This window comes from Ascaphus truei, unplaced genomic scaffold (genome assembly GCF_040206685.1).
Source record: "Ascaphus truei isolate aAscTru1 unplaced genomic scaffold, aAscTru1.hap1 HAP1_SCAFFOLD_749, whole genome shotgun sequence".
In the NCBI taxonomy this organism is placed as follows: Eukaryota; Metazoa; Chordata; class Amphibia; order Anura; family Ascaphidae; genus Ascaphus; species Ascaphus truei.
In genome coordinates, this window is record NW_027457084.1 from 19329 (window position 1) to 39761 (window position 20433).

At 46.4% G+C, this 20433-nt stretch overlaps 1 protein-coding gene and 7 non-coding genes across 9 annotated transcripts in view; 7 read left to right on the forward strand and 1 right to left on the reverse strand.

Annotated features, from left to right (window-relative positions):
- The first annotated feature begins 1367 nt into the window (after positions 1–1367).
- Positions 1368–1486, forward strand: LOC142486127 (5S ribosomal RNA). Its single transcript, XR_012798807.1, has one exon. It is a non-coding gene; the product is annotated as a 5S ribosomal RNA (ribosomal RNA).
- A 1442-nt stretch (positions 1487–2928) lies between these two features.
- On the forward strand, positions 2929–3047 carry LOC142486141 (5S ribosomal RNA). Its single transcript, XR_012798820.1, has one exon. It is a non-coding gene; the product is annotated as a 5S ribosomal RNA (ribosomal RNA).
- A 1722-nt stretch (positions 3048–4769) lies between these two features.
- On the forward strand, positions 4770–4888 carry LOC142486128 (5S ribosomal RNA). The gene has a single exon (XR_012798808.1). It is a non-coding gene; the product is annotated as a 5S ribosomal RNA (ribosomal RNA).
- Positions 4889–6625: 1737 nt separating this feature from the next.
- LOC142486130 (5S ribosomal RNA) lies at positions 6626–6744 on the forward strand. The gene has a single exon (XR_012798809.1). It is a non-coding gene; the product is annotated as a 5S ribosomal RNA (ribosomal RNA).
- Positions 6745–8199: 1455 nt separating this feature from the next.
- Positions 8200–8318, forward strand: LOC142486131 (5S ribosomal RNA). The gene has a single exon (XR_012798810.1). It is a non-coding gene; the product is annotated as a 5S ribosomal RNA (ribosomal RNA).
- Positions 8319–9730: 1412 nt separating this feature from the next.
- LOC142486142 (5S ribosomal RNA) lies at positions 9731–9849 on the forward strand. Its single transcript, XR_012798821.1, has one exon. It is a non-coding gene; the product is annotated as a 5S ribosomal RNA (ribosomal RNA).
- Positions 9850–11556: 1707 nt separating this feature from the next.
- On the forward strand, positions 11557–11675 carry LOC142486132 (5S ribosomal RNA). Its single transcript, XR_012798811.1, has one exon. It is a non-coding gene; the product is annotated as a 5S ribosomal RNA (ribosomal RNA).
- A 2457-nt stretch (positions 11676–14132) lies between these two features.
- NAPRT (nicotinate phosphoribosyltransferase) overlaps positions 14133–20433 on the reverse strand; it is a 45578-nt gene continuing 39277 nt past the window's right edge. For both annotated transcript variants that reach the window (XM_075584792.1, XM_075584791.1), the window contains one exon: positions 14133–15601. In XM_075584792.1, the coding sequence (XP_075440907.1) occupies positions 15536–15601 (66 nt within the window). In that variant the 3' untranslated portion in view covers positions 14133–15535. The remainder of the gene's footprint in view (positions 15602–20433) is intronic.

Consider the following 20433-nt stretch of genomic DNA (forward strand, 5'->3'; position numbering starts at 1 on the left):
TGGAACACTTACAGACTACATTCAAATGGGAGACAGCAGCTTTACTTTTCAAAGAACTTAGACTGCTGATGGTGGCGGGTGAGAGTCTCCTGTAGATTGTTCCAGTTTTGGGGTGCACGGTAAGAGAAGGAGAAGCGGCCGGATACTTTGTTCAACCTTGGGGCCATCAACAGTGTTTTGGAGTCACATGTTAAGTCCCATGATAAGTGTTGCATGTGCTAGGGGTGAGGAGCTTGTTCAGATAGACGGCTAGCTTGCCCACAAAGTATTTGAAGGCAAACGCACGTGTCACTTTGGCTTCATAACCTTTGCTGCCAAAGTTCCTGCTGGGCCTGCCAGGCATTGCAAAGCAATCCTTACAAGCAGTATCTTGCACTTGCCTTTGCCAGACAAAGAACACTTCATGTTTCTCACACGCTGCTTGAACACTTTTTCTGCTCCTGCACTCACTAGGGGCCTGCTACGCATTGCACAGCCATCCTCCATAGCAAAGCCCAGCTGCAGGGCCTCTTCCGTAGCTTCAAGGCCTTGCATGCCTTCCCTGGCTCCTCTGCATGTTTAGGCCCAAAAGCCTACTCACAAAAAAAAGCAGCAGCAGAGAACACAGCACGGGCTCACTTATTTCCTCCATGTTTCGTTAAGGCCGCTGACGTCAAGTGTGCACAAAGGGGCAATGGAACATTTCACTATTTGCCTGGGAAAATTCACAACAACAATGGACATTGTAACATTTCACTATTTGCCTGGGAAAATTCACAACAACAATGGACATTAGTCCAACTCAAGTCAATAGATCATGTGCCATCATTACTTGCCTGAGACACAAAACAGGAAAACCTGTGGGCCTGAGGAGGAAAGCAGCTCCCCCGCAGCCATCACCTGTGTCCTGGCTGCTTCAAGAGCTTCTGCACTGGCCTCCTGTTTGACAAAGCTAAGCAGTGTGCGTGTGTGGGACCTACAAAAGAGGCTGCTTCTCTCAAATGTTTTGCTCCTGCGTTCAAGAGGGCATCCCTCGTATGAAGAAAAAAAGAAAAGAAAGAAGAAGTAGCTTCCCAACAACGGCCAACACATGAAAAAAGATTGCTCATATAATGTTCTTCTTCATCCAAATAGTCCAAAGCAAATTGACATGAAAGTGTAGAGGACATGCAATTGCTACACTGCACAAATGAATGAAGGCTAAGCAGCATGTGAAAAAGCAGCATGTGAAAAAGCAGCATGTGAAAAAGCAGCATGTGAAAAAGCAGCATGTGAAAAAGCAGCATGTGAAAAAGCAGCATGTGAAAAAGCAGCATGTGGGAGGAACCAGGCAGTGACACCACAAGAGCAGCATGCGTATAACAGGACACAAAGTGAGCACTGTCTTTGCCTACGGCCACACCACCCTGAATGCGCCCGATCTCGTCTGATCTCGGAAGCTAAGCAGGGTCGGGCCTGGTTAGTACTTGGATGGGAGACCGCCTGGGAATACCAGGTGCTGTAGGCTTTTGCTTTTCATTGCTATCAACACTTAACAGGAGGGGGCAATCTTCTCAATGCTCATTTTTTTCTTGCACATTCACAACAGCAACAAACTCGGCGGCAGCAAAACAACTTTTCATCCTTCCTTTCTTCACTAGATTGATTTCGCTAGCAAATGTTTTACCAGGAAGTAGTAATACATTCAGAGCTACCTCTCATTTCAAACCATGTCCTGGCCACAAAGTTATCATGCTTACAAATACATGCTTACAAATACATTGTTACATGAAGTCAGCAAGGTTATACATTGTATACAAGACATTGCATGCACAGTAACACATAGTACAGTATATGTTAGAGGCGGATGGAACACTTACAGACTACATTCAAATGGGAGACAGCAGCTTTACTTTTCAAAGAACTTAGACTGCTGATGGTGGCGGATGAGAGTCTCCTGTAGATTGTTCCAGTTTTGGGGTGCACGGTAAGAGAAGGAGAAGCGGCCGGATACTTTGTTCAACCTTGGGGCCATCAACAGTGTTTTGGAGTCACATGTTAAGTCCCATGATAAGTGTTGCATGTGCTAGGGGTGAGGAGCTTGTTCAGATAGACGGCTAGCTTGCCCACAAAGTATTTGAAGGCAAACGCACGTGTCACTTTGGCTTCATAACCTTTGCTGCCAAAGTTCCTGCTGGGCCTGCCAGGCATTGCAAAGCAATCCTTACAAGCAGTATCTTGCACTTGCCTTTGCCAGACAAAGAACACTTCATGTTTCTCACACGCTGCTTGAACACTTTTTCTGCTCCTGCACTCACTAGGGGCCTGCTACGCAAAATTCACAACAACAATGGACATTAGTCCAACTCAAGTCAATAGATCATGTGCCATCATTACTTGCCTGAGACACAAAACAGGAAAACCTGTGGGCCTGAGGAGGAAAGCAGCTCCCCCGCAGCCATCACCTGTGTCCTGGCTGCTTCAAAAGCTTCTGCACTGGCCTCCTGTTTGACAAAGCTAAGCAGTGTGCGTGTGTGGGACCTACAAAAGAGGCTGCTTCTCTCAAATGTTTTGCTCCTGCGTTCAAGAGGGCATCCTTCGTATGAAGAAAAAAAGAAAAGAAAGAAGAAGTAGCTTCCCAACAACGGCCAACACATGAAAAAAGATTGCTCATATAATGTTCTTCTTCATCCAAATAGTCCAAAGCAAATTGACATGAAAGTGTAGAGGACATGCAATTGCTACACTGCACAAATGAATGAAGGCTAAGCAGCATGTGAAAAAGCAGCATGTGAAAAGGCAGCATGTGAAAAAGCAGCATGTGAAAAAGCAGCATGTGAAAAAGCAGCATGTGAAAAAGCAGCATGTGAAAAAGCAGCATGTGAAAAAGCAGCATGTGGGAGGAACCAGGCAGTGACACCACAAGAGCAGCATGCGTATATAACAGGACACAAAGTGAGCACTGTCTTTGCCTACGGCCACACCACCCTGAATGCGCCTGATCTCGTCTGATCTCGGACGCTAAGCAGGGTCAGGCCTGGTTAGTACTTGGATGGGAGACCGCCTGGGAATACCAGGTGCTGTAGGCTTTTGCTTTTCATTGCTATCAACACTTAACAGGAGGGGGCAATCTTCTCAATGCTCATTTTTTTCTTGCACATTCACAACAGCAACAAACTCGGCGGCAGCAAAACAACTTTTCATCCTTCCTTTCTTCACTAGATTGATTTCGCTAGCAAATGTTTTACCAGGAAGTAGTAATACATTCAGAGCTACCTCTCATTTCAAACCATGTCCTGGCCACAAAGTTATCATGCTTACAAATACATGCTTACAAATACATTGTTACATGAAGTCAGCAAGGTTATACATTGTATACAAGACATTGCATGCACAGTAACACATAGTACAGTATATGTTAGAGGCGGATGGAACACTTACAGACTACATTCAAATGGGAGACAGCAGCTTTACTTTTCAAAGAACTTAGACTGCTGATGGTGGCGGATGAGAGTCTCCTGTAGATTGTTCCAGTTTTGGGGTGCACGGTAAGAGAAGGAGAAGCGGCCGGATACTTTGTTCAACCTTGGGGCCATCAACAGTGTTTTGGAGTCACATGTTAAGTCCCATGATAAGTGTTGCATGTGCTAGGGGTGAGGAGCTTGTTCAGATAGACGGCTAGCTTGCCCACAAAGTATTTGAAGGCAAACGCACGTGTCACTTTGGCTTCATAACCTTTGCTGCCAAACTTCCTGCTGGGCCTGCCAGGCATTGCAAAGCAATCCTTACAAGCAGTATCTTGCACTTGCCTTTGCCAGACAAAGAACACTTCATGTTTCTCACACGCTGCTTGAACACTTTTTCTGCTCCTGCACTCACTAGGGGCCTGCTACGCATTGCACAGCCATCCTCCATAGCAAAGCCCAGCTGCAGGGCCTCTTCCGTAGCTTCAAGGCCTTGCATGCCTTCCCTGGCTCCTCTGCATGTTTAGGCCCAAAAGCCTAGTCACCAAAAAAAGCAGCAGCAGAGAACACAGCACGGGCTCACTTATTTCCTCCATGTTTCGTTAAGGCCGCTGACGTCAAGTGTGCCCAAAGGGGCAATGGAACATTTCACTATTTGCCTGGGAAAATTCCCAACAACAATGGACATTGTAACATTTCACTATTTGCCTGGGAAAATTCACAACAACAATGGACATTAGTCCAACTCAAGTCAATAGATCATGTGCCATCATTACTTGCCTGAGACACAAAACAGGAAAACCTGTGGGCCTGAGGAGGAAAGCAGCTCCCCCGCAGCCATCACCTGTGTCCTGGCTGCTTCAAGAGCTTCTGCACTGGCCTCCTGTTTGACAAAGCTAAGCAGTGTGCGTGTGTGGGACCTACAAAAGAGGCTGCTTCTCTCAAATGTTTTGCTCCTGCGTTCAAGAGGGCATCCCTCGTATGAAGAAAAAAAGAAAAGAAAGAAGAAGTAGCTTCCCAACAACGGCCAACACATGAAAAAAGATTGCTCATATAATGTTCTTCTTCATCCAAATAGTCCAAAGCAAATTGACATGAAAGTGTAGAGGACATGCAATTGCTACACTGCACAAATGAATGAAGGCTAAGCAGCATGTGAAAAAGCAGCATGTGAAAAAGCAGCATGTGAAAAAGCAGCATGTGAAAAAGCAGCATGTGAAAAAGCAGCATGTGAAAAAGCAGCATGTGAAAAAGCAGCATGTGAAAAAGCAGCATGTGGGAGGAACCAGGCAGTGACACCACAAGAGCAGCATGCGTATAACAGGACACAAAGTGAGCACTGTCTTTGCCTACGGCCACACCACCCTGAATGCGCCCGATCTCGTCTGATCTCGGAAGCTAAGCAGGGTCGGGCCTGGTTAGTACTTGGATGGGAGACCGCCTGGGAATACCAGGTGCTGTAGGCTTTTGCTTTTCATTGCTATCAACACTTAACAGGAGGGGGCAATCTTCTCAATGCTCATTTTTTTCTTGCACATTCACAACAGCAACAAACTCGGCGGCAGCAAAACAACTTTTCATCCTTCCTTTCTTCACTAGATTGATTTCGCTAGCAAATGTTTTACCAGGAAGTAGTAATACATTCAGAGCTACCTCTCATTTCAAACCATGTCCTGGCCACAAAGTTATCATGCTTACAAATACATGCTTACAAATACATTGTTACATGAAGTCAGCAAGGTTATACATTGTATACAAGACATTGCATGCACAGTAACACATAGTACAGTATATGTTAGAGGCGGATGGAACACTTACAGACTACATTCAAATGGGAGACAGCAGCTTTACTTTTCAAAGAACTTAGACTGCTGATGGTGGCGGATGAGAGTCTCCTGTAGATTGTTCCAGTTTTGGGGTGCACGGTAAGAGAAGGAGAAGCGGCCGGATACTTTGTTCAACCTTGGGGCCATCAACAGTGTTTTGGAGTCACATGTTAAGTCCCATGATAAGTGTTGCATGTGCTAGGGGTGAGGAGCTTGTTCAGATAGACGGCTAGCTTGCCCACAAAGTATTTGAAGGCAAACGCACGTGTCACTTTGGCTTCATAACCTTTGCTGCCAAACTTCCTGCTGGGCCTGCCAGGCATTGCAAAGCAATCCTTACAAGCAGTATCTTGCACTTGCCTTTGCCAGACAAAGAACACTTCATGTTTCTCACACGCTGCTTGAACACTTTTTCTGCTCCTGCACTCACTAGGGGCCTGCTACGCATTGCACAGCCATCCTCCATAGCAAAGCCCAGCTGCAGGGCCTCTTCCGTAGCTTCAAGGCCTTGCATGCCTTCCCTGGCTCCTCTGCATGTTTAGGCCCAAAAGCCTACTCACAAAAAAAAGCAGCAGCAGAGAACACAGCACGGGCTCACTTATTTCCTCCATGTTTCGTTAAGGCCGCTGACGTCAAGTGTGCACAAAGGGGCAATGGAACATTTCACTATTTGCCTGGGAAAATTCACAACAACAATGGACATTGTAACATTTCACTATTTGCCTGGGAAAATTCACAACAACAATGGACATTAGTCCAACTCAAGTCAATAGATCATGTGCCATCATTACTTGCCTGAGACACAAAACAGGAAAACCTGTGGGCCTGAGGAGGAAAGCAGCTCCCCCGCAGCCATCACCTGTGTCCTGGCTGCTTCAAGAGCTTCTGCACTGGCCTCCTGTTTGACAAAGCTAAGCAGTGTGCGTGTGTGGGACCTACAAAAGAGGCTGCTTCTCTCAAATGTTTTGCTCCTGCGTTCAAGAGGGCATCCCTCGTATGAAGAAAAAAAGAAAAGAAAGAAGAAGTAGCTTCCCAACAACGGCCAACACATGAAAAAAGATTGCTCATATAATGTTCTTCTTCATCCAAATAGTCCAAAGCAAATTGACATGAAAGTGTAGAGGACATGCAATTGCTACACTGCACAAATGAATGAAGGCTAAGCAGCATGTGAAAAAGCAGCATGTGAAAAAGCAGCATGTGAAAAAGCAGCATGTGAAAAAGCAGCATGTGAAAAAGCAGCATGTGAAAAAGCAGCATGTGAAAAAGCAGCATGTGAAAAAGCAGCATGTGAAAAAGCAGCATGTGGGAGGAACCAGGCAGTGACACCACAAGAGCAGCATGCGTATAACAGGACACAAAGTGAGCACTGTCTTTGCCTACGGCCACACCACCCTGAATGCGCCCGATCTCGTCTGATCTCGGAAGCTAAGCAGGGTCGGGCCTGGTTAGTACTTGGATGGGAGACCGCCTGGGAATACCAGGTGCTGTAGGCTTTTGCTTTTCATTGCTATCAACACTTAACAGGAGGGGGCAATCTTCTCAATGCTCATTTTTTTCTTGCACATTCACAACAGCAACAAACTCGGCGGCAGCAAAACAACTTTTCATCCTTCCTTTCTTCACTAGATTGATTTCGCTAGCAAATGTTTTACCAGGAAGTAGTAATACATTCAGAGCTACCTCTCATTTCAAACCATGTCCTGGCCACAAAGTTATCATGCTTACAAATACATGCTTACAAATACATTGTTACATGAAGTCAGCAAGGTTATACATTGTATACAAGACATTGCATGCACAGTAACACATAGTACAGTATATGTTAGAGGCGGATGGAACACTTACAGACTACATTCAAATGGGAGACAGCAGCTTTACTTTTCAAAGAACTTAGACTGCTGATGGTGGCGGATGAGAGTCTCCTGTAGATTGTTCCAGTTTTGGGGTGCACGGTAAGAGAAGGAGAAGCGGCCGGATACTTTGTTCAACCTTGGGGCCATCAACAGTGTTTTGGAGTCACATGTTAAGTCCCATGATAAGTGTTGCATGTGCTAGGGGTGAGGAGCTTGTTCAGATAGACGGCTAGCTTGCCCACAAAGTATTTGAAGGCAAACGCACGTGTCACTTTGGCTTCATAACCTTTGCTGCCAAAGTTCCTGCTGGGCCTGCCAGGCATTGCAAAGCAATCCTTACAAGCAGTATCTTGCACTTGCCTTTGCCAGACAAAGAACACTTCATGTTTCTCACACGCTGCTTGAACACTTTTTCTGCTCCTGCACTCACTAGGGGCCTGCTACGCAAAATTCACAACAACAATGGACATTAGTCCAACTCAAGTCAATAGATCATGTGCCATCATTACTTGCCTGAGACACAAAACAGGAAAACCTGTGGGCCTGAGGAGGAAAGCAGCTCCCCCGCAGCCATCACCTGTGTCCTGGCTGCTTCAAAAGCTTCTGCACTGGCCTCCTGTTTGACAAAGCTAAGCAGTGTGCGTGTGTGGGACCTACAAAAGAGGCTGCTTCTCTCAAATGTTTTGCTCCTGCGTTCAAGAGGGCATCCTTCGTATGAAGAAAAAAAGAAAAGAAAGAAGAAGTAGCTTCCCAACAACGGCCAACACATGAAAAAAGATTGCTCATATAATGTTCTTCTTCATCCAAATAGTCCAAAGCAAATTGACATGAATGTGTAGAGGACATGCAATTGCTACACTGCACAAATGAATGAAGGCTAAGCAGCATGTGAAAAAGCAGCATGTGAAAAGGCAGCATGTGAAAAAGCAGCATGTGAAAAAGCAGCATGTGAAAAAGCAGCATGTGAAAAAGCAGCATGTGAAAAAGCAGCATGTGAAAAAGCAGCATGTGAAAAAGCAGCATGTGGGAGGAACCAGGCAGTGACACCACAAGAGCAGCATGCGTATAACAGGACACAAAGTGAGCACTGTCTTTGCCTACGGCCACACCACCCTGAATGCGCCCGATCTCGTCTGATCTCGGAAGCTAAGCAGGGTCGGGCCTGGTTAGTACTTGGATGGGAGACCGCCTGGGAATACCAGGTGCTGTAGGCTTTTGCTTTTCATTGCTATCAACACTTAACAGGAGGGGGCAATCTTCTCAATGCTCATTTTTTTCTTGCACATTCACAACAGCAACAAACTCGGCGGCAGCAAAACAACTTTTCATCCTTCCTTTCTTCACTAGATTGATTTCGCTAGCAAATGTTTTACCAGGAAGTAGTAATACATTCAGAGCTACCTCTCATTTCAAACCATGTCCTGGCCACAAAGTTATCATGCTTACAAATACATGCTTACAAATACATTGTTACATGAAGTCAGCAAGGTTATACATTGTATACAAGACATTGCATGCACAGTAACACATAGTACAGTATATGTTAGAGGCGGATGGAACACTTACAGACTACATTCAAATGGGAGACAGCAGCTTTACTTTTCAAAGAACTTAGACTGCTGATGGTGGCGGATGAGAGTCTCCTGTAGATTGTTCCAGTTTTGGGGTGCACGGTAAGAGAAGGAGAAGCGGCCGGATACTTTGTTCAACCTTGGGGCCATCAACAGTGTTTTGGAGTCACATGTTAAGTCCCATGATAAGTGTTGCATGTGCTAGGGGTGAGGAGCTTGTTCAGATAGACGGCTAGCTTGCCCACAAAGTATTTGAAGGCAAACGCACGTGTCACTTTGGCTTCATAACCTTTGCTGCCAAAGTTCCTGCTGGGCCTGCCAGGCATTGCAAAGCAATCCTTACAAGCAGTATCTTGCACTTGCCTTTGCCAGACAAAGAACACTTCATGTTTCTCACACGCTGCTTGAACACTTTTTCTGCTCCTGCACTCACTAGGGGCCTGCTACGCAAAATTCACAACAACAATGGACATTAGTCCAACTCAAGTCAATAGATCATGTGCCATCATTACTTGCCTGAGACACAAAACAGGAAAACCTGTGGGCCTGAGGAGGAAAGCAGCTCCCCCGCAGCCATCACCTGTGTCCTGGCTGCTTCAAAAGCTTCTGCACTGGCCTCCTGTTTGACAAAGCTAAGCAGTGTGCGTGTGTGGGACCTACAAAAGAGGCTGCTTCTCTCAAATGTTTTGCTCCTGCGTTCAAGAGGGCATCCTTCGTATGAAGAAAAAAAGAAAAGAAAGAAGAAGTAGCTTCCCAACAACGGCCAACACATGAAAAAAGATTGCTCATATAATGTTCTTCTTCATCCAAATAGTCCAAAGCAAATTGACATGAAAGTGTAGAGGACATGCAATTGCTACACTGCACAAATGAATGAAGGCTAAGCAGCATGTGAAAAGGCAGCATGTGAAAAAGCAGCATGTGAAAAAGCAGCATGTGAAAAAGCAGCATGTGAAAAAGCAGCATGTGAAAAAGCAGCATGTGGGAGGAACCAGGCAGTGACACCACAAGAGCAGCATGCGTATATAACAGGACACAAAGTGAGCACTGTCTTTGCCTACGGCCACACCACCCTGAATGCGCCTGATCTCGTCTGATCTCGGACGCTAAGCAGGGTCAGGCCTGGTTAGTACTTGGATGGGAGACCGCCTGGGAATACCAGGTGCTGTAGGCTTTTGCTTTTCATTGCTATCAACACTTAACAGGAGGGGGCAATCTTCTCAATGCTCATTTTTTTCTTGCACATTCACAACAGCAACAAACTCGGCGGCAGCAAAACAACTTTTCATCCTTCCTTTCTTCACTACATTGATTTCGCTAGCAAATGTTTTACCAGGAAGTAGTAATACATTCAGAGCTACCTCTCATTTCAAACCATGTCCTGGCCACAAAGTTATCATGCTTACAAATACATGCTTACAAATACATTGTTACATGAAGTCAGCAAGGTTATACATTGTATACAAGACATTGCATGCACAGTAACACATAGTACAGTATATGTTAGAGGCGGATGGAACACTTACAGACTACATTCAAATGGGAGACAGCAGCTTTACTTTTCAAAGAACTTAGACTGCTGATGGTGGCGGATGAGAGTCTCCTGTAGATTGTTCCAGTTTTGGGGTGCACGGTAAGAGAAGGAGAAGCGGCCGGATACTTTGTTCAACCTTGGGGCCATCAACAGTGTTTTGGAGTCCCATGTTAAGTCCCATGATAAGTGTTGCATGTGCTAGGGGTGAGGAGCTTGTTCAGATAGACGGCTAGCTTGCCCACAAAGTATTTGAAGGCAAACGCACGTGTCACTTTGGCTTCATAACCTTTGCTGCCAAAGTTCCTGCTGGGCCTGCCAGGCATTGCAAAGCAATCCTTACAAGCAGTATCTTGCACTTGCCTTTGCCAGACAAAGAACACTTCATGTTTCTCACACGCTGCTTGAACACTTTTTCTGCTCCTGCACTCACTAGGGGCCTGCTACGCATTGCACAGCCATCCTCCATAGCAAAGCCCAGCTGCAGGGCCTCTTCCGTAGCTTCAAGGCCTTGCATGCCTTCCCTGGCTCCTCTGCATGTTTAGGCCCAAAAGCCTAGTCACCAAAAAAAGCAGCAGCAGAGAACACAGCACGGGCTCACTTATTTCCTCCATGTTTCGTTAAGGCCGCTGACGTCAAGTGTGCCCAAAGGGGCAATGGAACATTTCACTATTTGCCTGGGAAAATTCCCAACAACAATGGACATTGTAACATTTCACTATTTGCCTGGGAAAATTCACAACAACAATGGACATTAGTCCAACTCAAGTCAATAGATCATGTGCCATCATTACTTGCCTGAGACACAAAACAGGAAAACCTGTGGGCCTGAGGAGGAAAGCAGCTCCCCCGCAGCCATCACCTGTGTCCTGGCTGCTTCAAGAGCTTCTGCACTGGCCTCCTGTTTGACAAAGCTAAGCAGTGTGCGTGTGTGGGACCTACAAAAGAGGCTGCTTCTCTCAAATGTTTTGCTCCTGCGTTCAAGAGGGCATCCTTCGTATGAAGAAAAAAAGAAAAGAAAGAAGAAGTAGCTTCCCAACAACGGCCAACACATGAAAAAAGATTGCTCATATAATGTTCTTCTTCATCCAAATAGTCCAAAGCAAATTGACATGAAAGTGTAGAGGACATGCAATTGCTACACTGCACAAATGAATGAAGGCTAAGCAGCATGTGAAAAAGCAGCATGTGAAAAAGCAGCATGTGAAAAAGCAGCATGTGAAAAAGCAGCATGTGAAAAAGCAGCATGTGAAAAAGCAGCATGTGAAAAAGCAGCATGTGGGAGGAACCAGGCAGTGACACCACAAGAGCAGCATGCGTATAACAGGACACAAAGTGAGCACTGTCTTTGCCTACGGCCACACCACCCTGAATGCGCCCGATCTTGTCTGATCTCGGAAGCTAAGCAGGGTCGGGCCTGGTTAGTACTTGGATGGGAGACCGCCTGGGAATACCAGGTGCTGTAGGCTTTTGCTTTTCATTGCTATCAACACTTAACAGGAGGAGGCAATCTTCTCAATGCTCATTTTTTTCTTGCACATTCACAACAGCAACAAACTCGGCGGCAGCAAAACAACTTTTCATCCTTCCTTTCTTCACTACATTGATTTCGCTAGCAAATGTTTTACCACGAAGTAGTAATATATTCAGAGCTACCTCTCATTTCAAACCATGTCCTGGCCACAAAGTTATCATGCTTACAAATACATGCTTACAAATACATTGTTACATGAAGTCAGCAAGGTTATACATTGTATACAAGACATTGCATGCACAGTAACACATAGTACAGTATATGTTAGAGGCGGATGGAACACTTACAGACTACATTCAAATGGGAGACAGCAGCTTTACTTTTCAAAGAACTTAGGGCCTCATGCAGAGAACAGCGCTAATAGCAATCTCGCCATTTTCCGGCGAAAATCGCGCTAAAAACAGCCGAAAATGGCGAGATTTGAAAAAAGCGCCATTTTTTTTTTTTCCCTTGAAATTCGCCGCGCGGCTGGAGATTTTCTAATCTCTCCAGTTTTTTTTTCTGCCGTATGCAGAGAGCCGCGAGCGCCATCTAGTGGCTGTTGATTTTCAACATTTTTCCTCTCCACCAAGCAGCTGGCGCTCCGCGGCCGGTGGAGAGGAAAAAAAAAAAAACCCCGATTTTTTCCCCACTAGTTTCAACAGCGCTTATAGCGCTGGTTGAAACTCTCCATATGCAGAAAGGCTTGTAAATGCAGTTTTCTGCCCTTTCTGCATATGGAGAAAAAAACTCTCCAAAAAAGCTAAAATTTTTCCCCCTCTCCAATTCTAAAATTCGCTGCTCTCTGCATGAGGCCCTTAGACTGCTGATGGTGGCGGATGAGAGTCTCCTGTAGATTGTTCCAGTTTTGGGGTGCACGGTAAGAGAAGGAGAAGCGGCCGGATACTTTGTTCAACCTTGGGGCCATCAACAGTGTTTTGGAGTCCCATGTTAAGTCCCATGATAAGTGTTGCATGTGCTAGGGGTGAGGAGCTTGTTCAGATAGACGGCTAGCTTGCCCACAAAGTATTTGAAGGCAAACGCACGTGTCACTTTGGCTTCATAACCTTTGCTGCCAAAGTTCCTGCTGGGCCTGCCAGGCATTGCAAAGCAATCCTTACAAGCAGTATCTTGCACTTGCCTTTGCCAGACAAAGAACACTTCATGTTTCTCACACGCTGCTTGAACACTTTTTCTGCTCCTGCACTCACTAGGGGCCTGCTACGCATTGCACAGCCATCCTCCATAGCAAAGCCCAGCTGCAGGGCCTCTTCCGTAGCTTCAAGGCCTTGCATGCCTTCCCTGGCTCCTCTGCATGTTTAGGCCCAAAAGCCTAGTCACCAAAAAAAGCAGCAGCAGAGAACACAGCACGGGCTCACTTATTTCCTCCATGTTTCGTTAAGGCCGCTGACGTCAAGTGTGCCCAAAGGGGCAATGGAACATTTCACTATTTGCCTGGGAAAATTCCCAACAACAATGGACATTGTAACATTTCACTATTTGCCTGGGAAAATTCACAACAACAATGGACATTAGTCCAACTCAAGTCAATAGATCATGTGCCATCATTACTTGCCTGAGACACAAAACAGGAAAACCTGTGGGCCTGAGGAGGAAAGCAGCTCCCCCGCAGCCATCACCTGTGTCCTGGCTGCTTCAAGAGCTTCTGCACTGGCCTCCTGTTTGACAAAGCTAAGCAGTGTGCGTGTGTGGGACCTACAAAAGAGGCTGCTTCTCTCAAATGTTTTGCTCCTGCGTTCAAGAGGGCATCCTTCGTATGAAGAAAAAAAGAAAAGAAAGAAGAAGTAGCTTCCCAACAACGGCCAACACATGAAAAAAGATTGCTCATATAATGTTCTTCTTCATCCAAATAGTCCAAAGCAAATTGACATGAAAGTGTAGAGGACATGCAATTGCTACACTGCACAAATGAATGAAGGCTAAGCAGCATGTGAAAAAGCAGCATGTGAAAAAGCAGCATGTGAAAAAGCAGCATGTGAAAAAGCAGCATGTGAAAAAGCAGCATGTGAGAAAGCAGCATGTGAGAAAGCAGCATGTGGGAGGAACCAGGCAGTGACACCACAACAGCAGCATACGTATAACAGGACACAAAGTGAGGTCTGTGTTTGCCTAAGGCCACACCACCCTGAATGCGCCCGATCTTGTCTGATCTCGGAAGCTAAGCAGGGTCGGGCCTGGTTTCTTCTGCTGTTAAATTCTATGTTTCTCAGATGAAATACGTGATATCTGTGTTCTATACTGTACTGCAAAGTTGGATACAAAAGAATATATTATTTGCACACTAATTCGAAAAGCTACAATCATGTGACAAAATATGTACCAAATAAAATATCTTATTCTGAGACAAATGACACAAAGTTCACTAGAATACACCACAAAATGGACACAGAAATCAGTTCGAAAATTTTATTGCAAAATTGTTTATTGTCTCGCAGGACAGATACCCTTGGCACTCAAAGAGTTAAATGGCTAATGCAACCCTGACCTTACAGCCCCTATATAACCCCTATATTTTACATTACGTATTACATTAAGCCCTACTGAAAAAGAAAATTTTCCGGGAATCACCAATTTGCCCCTATTCAAGTCAATGGCAATTACCCGTTACCGGCGGTACCGATGTGATACCCCGCGTCGCGCTTTGAGGAGTTTCCGGCTGATTACATTTAAAGTCATGTGTCCTCTTCGCAACTCGTCAAGCGCTACAGGAAAGATGTCCCCCAATAATAAAACTAGTGCATACTTTGGCATTCCTCGCCGCGGCTGGTGAAATACCGGATTCATTCCCAAACGGGGAGAATCAAGTTTCGCAATTTATTTTAACGCAATGGGCATTTAAGGCTCACTTCTTCAGTACAGCGCGGAGATATTAGACCTGTAGGATACACGGCGCGGTTTGCAATAAAGCGTTGAGTTGAGCGGCTGTAGCTTTTGGGGAGGCGGGAAAGGTTAGGAGCGGGAGAGTAATATCATTTTGATTGTATTTATTATTATTATACTGTATATGTTATATATGTTTCCTGTGTGAAATCTATATATGCGGAAACATTTTCAATAAAGAAATGTACTTTAAAATAATATAATATATATATATTCTTGCTCATGGGAGCAGTCCCCATTTCCACCCCAACTGGAGGCATTTATGGAAGCTTAACCCCTCAGCTGCCAGATGGGTGTTTTCCAGACCAGTAGGCAATATTCCCACTCCCCCCATAACAGAAAGCTGCTAGGCTGACTTAGAACACGCACAACCACTTTCTTTAATAACAGTACTGTGGATTCCGGGGTTCAGGTGCAGGACACCCCCTCCTGGCTCAGACCTTCCCGCACATAGAAGATCAAAGAGAAGAAAGGATACTTCCAGGAAGACACGGCAGTGTGAGCGAGACACGGACAGAAAGAACGGATACTTCCAGGAAGACACGGCAGTGGGAGCGAGACACGGACAGAAAGAACGGAAACTTCCAGGAAGACATGGCAGTGTGAGCGGGACACGGAGGGAAAGAACAGATACTTCCAGGAAGACACGGCAGTGGGAGCGAGACACGGACAGAAAGAACGGATACTTCCAGGAAGACACGGCAGTGTGAGCGGGACACGGGAGAAAGAACAGATACTTCCAGGAAGACACGGCAGTGTGAGTGGGACACGGACGGAAAGAACGAATACTTCCAGGAAGACACGGCAGTGTGACCGGGACACGGAGGGAAAGAACAGGTACTTCCAGGAAGATACGGCACTGTGAGCAGGACACAAACTCCTTGACAGCTGAGGGTCTGCAGGATGGGGAGAACGTCACTGCAGGAGACTTGTTCTTCTGAGGTTGGTTAGTAGACTATGCAGCTTCTCAGTCACAGCGACCTAGAAGCAAACAACAGAGGGGAATATCCAGAGTCAATGCAAAACCTAGGACCTTGTTAGAGCTGGTCTTCCATATTTATAAAACCGCAGGACTGGGATCTAGTTCAGTAGATATGTCTACCGATGTATACCAATATCCTGGTACCTTTGGGGATTAAAAATGACCATCAAGGATACTTGGTATATTGATGTCTGCCTATGCACCTTCATTAAAGGAGATTATAGGCTAAAGATGGTAAATTCCGGGCATTATTAAAATCCCTGCTCTCTGATTAGTTTAATGCTTAGAATTTAAACTAATCAGTAATAGCAATTATTGGCACCCTGCCAAGTTTTTCAGCCAATCAGCTTTCAGGTCTCATACACACAGAGTGAGATCAGCTCTCAGACAGGGGAGGTAATTGGTCAGGAGGCAGCAGCAAGGCACTGACTCCTCCCCAACCCTGCCTGCAGAGAGCTCCGCACAGGAGAGTGAGGGGAAAGGTGTGTGTGTCTGTTGTGTATTTTGTGGGTGTAAAGGGGGCCAGCAGAGTGTTTTATTGGTGTGTGTGTGTGTGTGTGTCTTCTGTTGGTGTGTGCTTTGTCGGTGTAGAGGGGCCAGCAGAGTCTGTTTTGTTGGTTTGTGTGTCTGCTGTGTGTGTGTTTCGTGGGTGCAAAGGGGGGCTGCAGTGTGTGTTTTGTAGGTACAGAGGGAGGGCTGCAGTGTGTGTTTGTAGATGCAGAGGGGGGAGCTACAGTGTGTGTTTTGTGGGTGGGGCAGGGCTGCAGAGTGTTGTGTGTGTGTGTGTGTGTGTGTGTGTTTACAGGGGGCCGCAGTGGGTGTAGAGGGGGACTGCTGGTGTGTGTTTTGTGGATGTAGAGGGGGTAGCAGTCTGTTTTGTTGGTGTGTGTCTGCAGTGTGTTTTGTGGGTGTAGAGGGTGGTGCAGTGTGTGTGTGTGTGTGTGTGTGTGTCAGTGGGAGTAGATGGCGGAGGAGGGTTGCAGAGTGTGTCTTGGTGTGTGTTTGTGTGCAGTTTTGTGGGTTTACAGGGGCTGTAGTGTGTTTGTGTGTTTGTGGATGTAGAGAGGGGCTGCTGTGTGTGTTGTGTGTGTGTTTTGTGAGTGTAGAGCAGGGCTGCACAACATACGGGCCGCGGTGACTCTCTGTGTGGCCCGCGGTGACTCCGGCCGCGCGCCAGTTAATTAATGAAATAAATAAAAAATAAAAAATTTTTTTTAAAAGTTTAAAAAAATGGCGGCGATTCATCCCCCTCCCCTCCTCCAGCGCTCCCCCCTAACCCCCGCGCCCCCGGGTTTTGCAGTGCGCGGGGGCAGAAGCAGCATGAGGAGGATGCAGGATTCCGGGGAGGTCAGAGCAGGCTGGGGACGGGGCTTAGTTCCGGGGAGAGAGGATGTGCTGATCTACAAGAGGTGTGTGTGTGTGTGTGTGTGTGTGTGTGTGTGTGTGTGTGTGTGTGTGTGTGTGTGTGTGTGTGTGTGTGTGTGTGTGTGTGTGTGTGTGTGTGTGTGTGTGTGTGTGTGTGTGTGTGTGTGTGTGTGTGTGTGTGTGTGTGTGTGTGTGTGTGTGTGTGTGTGTGTCTGTGTGAGAGAAAAACGGGCTGGTGGGGGGTGGGTGTGAAAAACGGGCTGGTGCAGAGGTGGGGGTGTGTGAAAAACGGGCTGGTGCAGAGGTGGGGGGTGGGCTGCTGACATGTGAGGGGGAGTGGGCTGCTGACATGTGAGGGGGGGTGGGCTGCTGACATGTGAGGGGGGGTGGGCTGCTGACATGTGAGGGGGGGTGGGCTGCTGACATGTGAGGGGGGTGGACTGCTGACATGTGAGGGGGGTGGACTGCTGACATGTGAGGGGGGTGGGCTGCTGACATGTGAGGGGGGGCTGCTGACATGTGAGGTGCAGGGGGGGGGAAAGTGATGTGAGGTGCAGGGGGTGTATGATGTGAGTTGCAGGGGGGGAGAGTGTCATATTGAGGAGAGGGGGAAAGAGTGTCATTTAGGGGAGGGGGAGAGTGTCATATTGAAGAGAGGGAGAGAGTGTCATATTGAGGAGAGAGAGTGTCATATTGAGGGGAGGGGGAGAGAGTGTTATATTGAGGGGAGGGGGAGAGTGTCATATTGAGGGGAGGGGGAGAGTGTGTCATATTGAGGGGAGGGTGAGAGTGTCATATTGAGAGGAGGGGGAGAGAGTGTCATATTGAGGGGAGGGAGAGAGAGTGTGTGTTTTGTAGGTGCAGAGGGAGGGCTGAAGTGTGTGTTTGTAGATGCAGAGGGGGGAGCTGCAGTGTGTGTTTTGTGGGTGGGGCAGGGCTGCAGAGTGTTGTGTGTGTGTGTGTGTTTACAGGGGGCCGCAGTGGGTGTAGAGGGGGACTGCTGGTGTGTGTTTTGTGGATGTAGAGGGGGTAGCAGTCTGTTTTGTTGGTGTGTGTCTGCAGTGTGTTTTGTGGGTGTAGAGGGTGGTGCAGTGTGTGTGTGTGTGTGTGTGTGTGTCAGTGGGAGTAGATGGTGGAGGAGGGTTGCAGAGTGTGTCTTGGTGTGTGTGTGTGTGTGTTTGTGTGCAGTTTTGTGGGTTTACAGGGGGCTGTAGTGTGTTTGTGTGTTTGTGGGTGTAGAGAGGGGCTGCTGTGTGTGTTGTGTGTGTTTTGTGAGTGTAGAGGGTGGAGGAGGGCTGCAGTGTGTTTTGTGGGTGTAGAGGAGGGGGGCTGCACACTGTGTAGGGGGGACTGCACAGTGTGTTTGTGTATATAGAGGTGTATATAGAGGGGGGGTTGCAGAGTGGGTTTGTGTGTACTGTATAGAGGGGGAGCTGCAGTATGTGTGTGTGTGTATATAGAGGGGTCTGTGTGTATGTACAATTTCCCTTTTTAATAAACTTGCAGTAAATGCATAAGAATGTAGACAATCATGCTGATAAAAATCAATATGACTACAAAAATGTATCTTTTTTATGAAAAATGTAAATAAATTAAAAATAAGCCTACATTTAGCCTATAATAGTAATATTCCCTTAAGAACTGGGCGTTACTGGCCAATAATGCCCTAGCTGGGTTACCTCGGCTTCGCCTCGGGCCTTCAACTCTTCCAGCCAGGGCATTATTGGCCTGTAATGCCCTGTTCTTCAGGGATTATTACTTAATTATCACCTCTTCATGCAACTGGGCAAAGTTAAATAAACTGTCTCATCTAAACAATAACACAATAGAAACAATTAATTTATCTTAAAATCTCAACATGAAAACAAATTGAAGCTTGTCCTACTTCTTATTCAATGTGTTATTTTTCCCTATTAATTACTTCTAGTTACATCTTTTATTTTTTTACATTTCTACACAGTATGTGTGGATGTGATTTGTTGTTTGTTACAATGTTGGGTTATTTTGCTGTTCTAATAAAATTCAATGAAGATAATTATTATTATTATTATTTTTAAACAGGAGGCTGCCAATGAGCCCGGAACAGCTTCCTCGAATTAACTCAACAGCAAAAAGGTTAATACAGTAATCTTTATGTAGCCATGTGTAAAATTGGTGTACAGATCTCTCTCATGCTGGCAGTAATCCTGGTAAGAAGGCAGGGTTGCCAGTAACTATCATGGAGGTTTGCCGTCAAACCCTGGTGAAGTGTCATATGTAGCAACGGAAGTGACAGCATGCTTTGTGTCCACTGTTAGTGACACAGAGGTGGGTCTTTCTGGAGTCTATATATTACACAGCACTGCCTAAAGTCCAAGAGAGTAAGAGGTGTGATGTCACGGTCTAGCTCTGCTGGTCAGAGTGGCACGTGACAATCTATTACACACTGTGTCCAGGGACCTGGCACAGCCGGTGATCTCCCTTAGGGGAGAGGTGGAAGAGCAACTCAATTAAGAGAGAGGAGGAACCTTCTGCATGGAGTACCTCATCGAAATGTGCGGCTAAGTGTCGGCCGCTATGATGGGCAGTCTGCCAAGTAACATGCAATTAAAGATGCCCTGGTTCAAGATACCCTTCCTGTGCGAGTCTGGAGTTATTCCACAAGAAGATGCACCTAGGAGTTCCTCATCAGATACTCCTCCCTGCTGCCGTAGGGATCCTGATGGGGTGGAGGCGCTGTACCAAATGTGAGTAGGACTCAGCACACTACCTCAGACGCCTGTCATGTTGATATTCCCCATTACCAACCAGCGGGAGACTCAGGAGTCCTGTTGCCAGCAGGTGCACCACAACACACATACACGTAATTGAGAGCAGATTACACCCACAGGTTCCAATATGAGATTGGATGGGGGTCTGACCGTTACATTTAAAAAGGTCAACAAGCCTGGTTCTGTCCCTACTAGGAACAAAGTGAACTAATATCAGGGTCATCTGGGTGATCGATGCCTTTTTTATCCAAATCTCACACCTATGAGTATTTTTAAATGGTTGTATAAAGTGAATTAGTAAACACGCTGAGCTGAGACGTGGGAGGGGGGGGGCGATTCCCTCCAGCTGCTCCCTTCTGTCTGATGTCACGGTGTGTTCAACAAGAGTTTGCCCAGGCACAGCCCCTCTCCTCCACTAACCTTTACTGTGATCAGGTCAGGGTGGGAGAAGGGTAAAGAACACAGCTCATTGACAAACACCTCCCCAAAGACTCCAGAGAAGAGAGTTTTGTGAATTGTATCCAGAGAAACCAAAAGCAGCCACAGCTTTGCTTTTAGTACAGTTAGATGGGTTAACGTAAGACAATGACATTGTCACAATCTTTACGATCAATACTATTTCTCCTCGCTCAGGGAATATTCGCAATGTAGGACCCATGCAGACCACAGGAAAGTGTGGTCGGGGGGCTGGGAGAAGCAGGACGTTGCTTTATGGG